The 6,949-nt window shown below is 42.8% G+C and overlaps 2 protein-coding genes across 2 annotated transcripts; both read left to right on the top strand.

The window, feature by feature from the left end:
* Positions 1-1,670: 1,670 nt before the first annotated feature.
* Positions 1,671-4,142, top strand: LOC147637408 (uncharacterized). Its single transcript, XM_086798868.1, has 2 exons — positions 1,671-2,996; positions 3,971-4,142. The coding sequence occupies exon 1, from the start codon at positions 1,893-1,895 to the stop codon at positions 2,280-2,282; it is 390 nt and encodes a 129-aa protein (XP_086654994.1). The 5' UTR covers positions 1,671-1,892; the 3' UTR covers positions 2,283-2,996; positions 3,971-4,142.
* Positions 4,143-5,098: 956 nt separating this feature from the next.
* LOC147637407 (uncharacterized) lies at positions 5,099-6,733 on the top strand. The gene has a single exon (XM_086798867.1). The coding sequence runs from the start codon at positions 5,114-5,116 to the stop codon at positions 6,593-6,595; it is 1,482 nt and encodes a 493-aa protein (XP_086654993.1). The 5' UTR covers positions 5,099-5,113; the 3' UTR covers positions 6,596-6,733.
* The last annotated feature ends 216 nt before the right edge of the window (positions 6,734-6,949 follow it).

Raw genomic sequence — 6,949 nt, 5'->3', positions numbered from 1 at the left:
GTTTCTTTTGTTGCGGCGTTGAGCTCTTTCTCGTGCAGGTCACATCGGTCGCCGCTGGCTCTGATACCAGTGTAACGCCTCTGTTACGGCTGCGTCTTCCTCAAGCCGCCATAGCCTAGGCGTGGATAAGAAGAGAGGGTGAAAGTCGGTTCACCTCCCAACCATATAATGACGAGTTAGGGTTTCTCGTTGGGTTTTATACCAAAACCCTGGCCTGTGTCCACACCTCCTAGCCCGGCCGCCCATCTTACTTAAGAGCCGTGCTAACTTAGATGTGTACACACATCGACCAAACCCTAACGCCCATTAACCCCTGAACCCCGCTAGCACTAATAATACTCTCGAGACTCCGAAAGCTATTAACTTATGCTAGGGTTCGACTTCCGTAGGACCATAGTCCTGATAAAAGACATTAGTTACTTTACTAAGGGTAAATAAAACATTAAAAATAATAATAAATTAAAAATTCATTGCCTCCCTATCATTCTCTCTCTCCACCCCCCCCCTCTCTCTCTCTCTCTCTCTCTTTTTCTCTGTTCCCAGCGGCCAGCCTGCAATTTCCAAAAGAAAATAAACATTAGTTACTAAGGTTAAACAAAAAACATTAAAAACAATATTGCCATTCTCTCTCTCTTTCCTCTTTCTCTTTCTCTCTCTCTCCCACCCTTCCCTCTCTCTCTCTCTCTCTTTTCGTCATTTTTGCAACCGTGCAATGTCTTAAAAAAACACATTAATTACTTTAGTAATAAAAAAACACATTAGTTATTTTATTACTAAGGTTAAATAAAACCCCAAAAAAATATAAAAATCAAAACTGTTTTCACTTCCGCTGGTAATCTCCTCTCTCTTTGCCGTTTTTGCAACCCAGCAAGCCAGCCCGGCAGTTTCGATAAAAGAAATGGAGGAGTTTTGGGAGAATCGGTTGAATGCGTACTGGGCTCTTTCACCTCAGCTCACCCTGGCGCAATCTCCTGAGCAGTGCCTCCGGCTCCCCCTACCACAGCCTACTCTAATTACTAGCAAGGCCTGCCTTAGAGAGAGAGAGAGAGAGAGAGAGGAATTGTTGACAACTACGAACAGCATGCTACAGAGCTATGCTCACCTCAGCGCACCAATGGCACAATCTCCTGAGCCGCCTCCGGCTCCCCCCACCACAACCTACTCTCGCTAGCAAGACCCGCCCTTAGAGAGAGAGAGAGGGAGATTACCAGAGTAAGCACCCACGCGGAGGAGGCCCTTAGTGGCTGTCCGCACCGTACGCCCTCCTCGGCACAAGGATATAATGTAGTCAAATTCCTTCTGACAACGGGATCCATACAACCAACGATAGGATTTGACGCCCATCTTCCCTTCCGAGAGCCGTCTACCCGTCGTATAAAGGCCAACTTGAGACGAAACCTGTCGAAGGACGAGCTAGACAAAAAATTTCCCTTCCATAAGGATGTGCAAAAAATTTATACACTTGTCAAAAGAAGGGCAACTTTTTGAAATGCCCTTCAAAAATAAAATTTAAAATTATATGTCCAGCCTGCCCTGCATGCTAAATTAATGTCAAAACTTGTCATTGGGCAGGAGATGTGTGTGTGTGTGTGTAAAAGGCCTTTGGTTAGTTAATTAAAGGAATGTGAAACAAAAGGAATAAAAGAAATACAATTGTAGTGAAGCCTAACAAAGCAAAGGACACAATGGATGAGAACGTTGGAAGTATGTTTGCGTCGATGATCGATGAGCGTGTAGAGTAATTTTGGTAAAGGGATAAAGGGGTAATTTCGGTTAGCGAACGCCGTCTCTCTCTCTCTCTCCCTCTGGTATTTGCCTTGCGTGCGCCGTGCAGCGAGTGCCAGCGAGTTTGGCCCTCTTTCCCTGCAAGCTACTACCTTGCTCTTGAGCTAATGCCAATCTTTACCCTTGGCCAGCTCCATTTCTGGGCTCTCAAGAATCATGTGCCAGCTGCTTACTCCCTGTATATGATTAAGGCGGACCTGTTTTCGTTCGAGCATTTGCAGACCGCTGAGCAAACCAGCTCCTTCTTGGCAGCGACCCTCGGCCCAGGAGTCAGGACTCGGTGGCCTCTGGCCCTATTTATGAAGCCCCCCCCTGCCTCAGTTCTCAACTTCTCACTCCACTCCAGCGGCCAGCCTCCTCCTGCGGCCTGCCCAGTGCCCAGTGCCTTCCTGCTTCTAGTTCGCCCTCCTTCCTGGCCTCTGCTCCCTGCTCGAGCCTCTACAATGATGAGAGTCTATTATTATTGGAATTTGGGTGGTCTCGCAGGGATTGATTGAACGTTAATCTTATCTAACTGTTGTGTCTAAAGGGTGATGTCGGCATGCAATTGTATGTTTATTAAATTGGAGCCGGCCTTACTATCACACCATGGATTTTGTGATTGAATGTGTCTGCGCCTGAGTAAGCCACCGTGGTCCGTTCCTTTTGCTCGGTTCTCAGTCTTGCCTGAGACAATGTCTTGTTGTTGGATGGTAAGCTTGCTGTATAATATGCGCCACACTGTGTTATTTTAACATTCCTGTCTCATCACGGTAAACCGCATGGTAACTCAACATCCTGCTCGTGTTGTTGCTGTGGGCTCTGTCGTGAGTCTGCAGTGTGCACCTTGCCTGCTGCTGTCCAGCTCACTTCAGCCCTTGGCCACCTTGCTTCCTGCCCACCTCTCCCTCAGTTCGGCACTTATTTCAGCCCTTTTCTCTGGCTCCTGGGGTGCTTCCCTCCCAGAGGTGTCCAGAATTTATCTGCAGTATTCAGCCATCGTTTCCAGTTGATTCAGTCGATGTTGTCACCTTCAAGTGCTTCAGAATATCAGGAAAGTTTTGAAGGTATGCTCAAAGACCCCTTCTTAGGTTATATTCATTAGAAGTTAGCAACAGCATATTGCGTTTGTTGTTTGAATTTCATGATATTAATCTACTTGTGCAGCCAAAATTCAAATGCTCATGTGTTAGTACGAGACTATGCTGCAGCCTGCCGGTGACCTTGCCCAGGTGAGTTAACTGCTATCTTCAGTTATCTTATATGCATAATGCATGGTTGTCTTTTACTCTTTGTTACTACCCCAGTAAGCACAGCGCTGGGAAACTTGACCATGGGCTACATCACAGCGCTGGGAAACTTGACCATGGTGAGATTAGGAAAGGGGAAAGGGAAACAGAAACGATGCCTTTAGAGAAACAGAGTTTCTGCAGTTTCAGCCAGGAAATTGCCATTTCATATTACTATGGTGTAGGGTTCTTGGGCTGCAGCCGTGAACACAACAACTGGACGCTTCAATGCAGTCAAGTTGCCATCTTTTTGGGTGCATGCTTAGCTGTTAGCTGCATTGTGTGGTAGCAGCGGGAACTGCACTGACTGGTGGACGATTTATGCAGAGCTGAGGTTCTTGTTGTTCATGGGTTTGGGCAGCACTTTTCTTTTTAGTCCAAATTAAGGTTTAGGTGTATGCCTAATGGGCTGATCATATTGCTTGGTTGAGTGTGGTTGATCTGTCTGTCTTCCGCTTCCGCTCAGAAGGTATGGGCTGGCAGCAAGCTGTATGCTGTAGAGCGCTAGCCTTTATGCTATCTTGAGGCGGGGCCTGCTGTCTAGTGGAATCCTTTGTCTTTCTAGTTTTGAGGGCTGCTTAGTAGTGCCAATTGTTTTGCATCATGGGCGACCATGGGGGTTGTTTTCTGCACTGTTCAAGATTCTGGAATCTGGGGCTAAACTGCCTTGCCACTGCTTATGTGCTGAGTGTGATGTACTTGGATGGTGTCAGGCTTGGAGATGTACAAGGTACTATTAGTGGGCTTTTCACAGCAGCTTTCTTTCTCTTCATTTCTCATGCACGCCCAATGAACACTTTATCTGCTGAACGGCCACATGCAAACAGCCTTCTTTCTCTCTCTCTCTCGCCTGAGTCGCCTGCATGGTAGAAACTTGAAAGTCGCCCTCTCTCAAACTTGGGTTTCATGCTTTGCAGGACACAATCAAGCTTCATCCACGGCATCATCTGGAGTAATCTAACTTCTAGTTCTAAGTCTTTCAAATAGTGAACACAATCTATATGGACCAAAGACATCATCCAAGGAATTCAAGAGTCATCAAGTCTTGAGACGACATTGATTACAACCACCACATTATCTCCAAGATCTAAAGGTTGGTCTTCTTTTCACGCATTATCTTTACTTGTGAATTCTATGACTACTTGCACAAGACATGAAATCGTTGGCATACTAAGCATGAAGCTTAATAATGTATTTATTCAAAGAACACTGCCTACATTATAGACTAAGGATAGAAAAAGATATGAGATTTATAGCAGTATCTTGAAAACTTCACAGCATTTCAAATCACATTATTATTTATTGTTATGTACAGAATATGGCGCCACTTGGTCGACCTGAAAAAAGCAAAAAACAGAAAACCCTTGAGCAATCTCTTGGGCTTCATGGTCTAGTTACTAATGTAACAAGTGATCAACGTAATGCTGCCACTTCTAGTCAAGTTGTGGCTGCACAAGAAGCCACAAAAGAGAAAAAAAAGTATGAGCGGATTTTCTTGGAAAGTTGGAAAATTCCGCATACATGGGTTTTCCCTATTGATGGGCCTGATGGAAAAGAGAGGCTCAAATGCAGGTGGTGTACCTATGCACACAAAAGGAATCCTTATGCTCAACCTCAAGGTGCTACAACTAAACAAAGGAGTGCCTTAGATGAGCATAGTCTCTCTAAAGAGCATATACAGGCAAAGGCTATATGGGAAGAACATGAGAGTCACTCAACACTTCCCATTGAGAAGCATATTGCGATTATGACAGATGATGAGAAGGATAGGATTGTCACGGTCATGCAAAGCATGTGGTATGTACTCAAAAGAAATTTACCTCTTGAAGAGTTTCCACACCAATGCAACTTTCAAAGATTTTTGCGCACACCTAATATGCCAATTACTAGTGAGTACTCTGCATACACTAGTAAAGATGCAGGAAAGGAATTTGCCAAGGCAATCAAACATGTATATTGGAATAGATTAAAGAAGGACATTGTTGAGAGTCCTTTTTATTCAAATCGATGAGAGTACTGATATTAGTACAAAACAATACATGATTGTTTACATCACGTACATGCAAAATTGTGGAAATGGCCCAATATGTACATGCTTTGTGGAACTCTTGCCAATCGAAAATGGTGATGCAGAGGCCTTAAGTAAAACTTTGCTTGACTTTTTGGCCAAAATGGAGTTGCCTTTGCACAAGATGATTGGTATTGCTACCGATGGTGCAAGTGTCATGACAGGCTCAGCAAATGGTGTGGTTGCAAGGTTGAAGCAAAATATTCCACATCTTTTGAGCTTTCATTGTGTTGCTCATAGGGAGTCACTTGCAGCTGGAGATGCATTTAAAGTGTTCAAAGAGTTCAAGTTTGTGGATAAGATTGCAAAAAAGCTCTTTGAGTGGGTTTGTAGATCGGCAAAGAGACATGCAGCTCTTGCAGAAGTTGTAAAGGCATTCAATCTTGGTAGACATGGAAAATTGAAATTGTTAAAGATGCACGATGTAAGGTGGTTGTCTCGAGGTCAAGTCATGGTTAGAGTGGTGCGTCTAATGCCAGCTTTGTTGACAGCATTGAAGCATGAAGATAGTGAGTTATATGCATCATTGACAAACTATAAGGTGCAATTTCTTTTGAATTTCTTTGCCGATGTGCTTGGAGAATTAAATGTGCTCAATTGCAAGCTCCAAGAGGAGCATCCAGATATTTCTGCTATTGGAAGTCATCTAAAGTCTGTTGTAGAGACACTTCAAATGTCTTTCTTGGGTCGAGTATTTGGCTTTGATACAAAACACACACATGCTTTTTTGACCATGGCTCATGGACAAAATGGGGTGGTGAGTTTTACAGATAGTGCTGGCAAAATACACTCACGTGTCTTACACTTGGGGCCTATGTGTGAAGGAGATATTGTGAATGCATATGAAACTCTACATATAGTGATTGAGAATTTAGTAATGATGGCTACTACTTATGTTAGAAGTTTAGTGGATGCTTTATGGAATCATTTTAAGGTTGATTTTGAGTTGTTTGAAGCTGTGAAGTATTTTACTCCAAGAGACTATAATGAAGATTTAGAAAAGCTTGATGATGCCTCACGACTATGGTTGGAAACTCTTTGCAAGCACTTTGGAAAGGAATCTGGCTCTTTCATGAATGAGGTTGAATGCAAAGGAGAGCGTAGATCTTTTGTCTCACGGATGCGAAATTGTTTTAAGCAAAAGAATATGCATACTGCTTGGCAAGATTGTTGTAATCATGAAGAATGGGAATTCTCTTTTCCATGGACTATGAAGCTTTGGAGAGCCTTGCTTTTGTTACCTCTTTCATCTGTAGCATGTGAGAGAGGTTTCTCAAAGATGAATAAAATCAAGGACAAGTTTCGGAATAGGTTATCCCTTGATATGTTGGGATTGGTGATGTTTGTGGGATTGAATACTCCCAAGGTAGACAACCCTGAAGACATGCTTTGGGATGAATGTTTTGAAGCTTGGAAAGCTATGAAGAGTAGAAGATCAAGATCCATGGAGACCACTTCTATGCGAGAAGCTTGAATTTGAAGTTTCCTTCTTATGCATTTTGGATTTTTAGGTTCCAGGGCACTTTTTACCCTCTTTAAGAGGGGTTTTTTCCCCTGGGTTTTTATTTGCTTTCTATTATATTGGCCTTGTATACATTATTCAATTTGCATATTCAAGGGCTTAATGTGAAGATTTTGTTGAAGATTTTTAGATTAAGGTGAGATTAAGTGATTTAAATATTGTATGAAGTGAAGATCTTGTCTAATTCATTTAAAGTTATCATGAAAATCTCTCTTATGATGTAAGTTGTTTATATGAATTCAAATAAATTTACTTTGGATAAATGTAGTGATAAAAGTTACCATGAGATGATGATTGTACGATCTT

The sequence above is a fragment of the Cibotium barometz genome, chromosome 6 (genome assembly GCF_041138505.1).
Source record: "Cibotium barometz isolate CiBa-2024 chromosome 6, ASM4113850v1, whole genome shotgun sequence".
Taxonomy (NCBI): domain Eukaryota; kingdom Viridiplantae; phylum Streptophyta; class Polypodiopsida; order Cyatheales; family Cibotiaceae; genus Cibotium; species Cibotium barometz.
The sequence above is the reverse complement of the archived record's forward strand: the minus strand, read 5'-3'. Positions and strand labels throughout refer to the sequence as shown.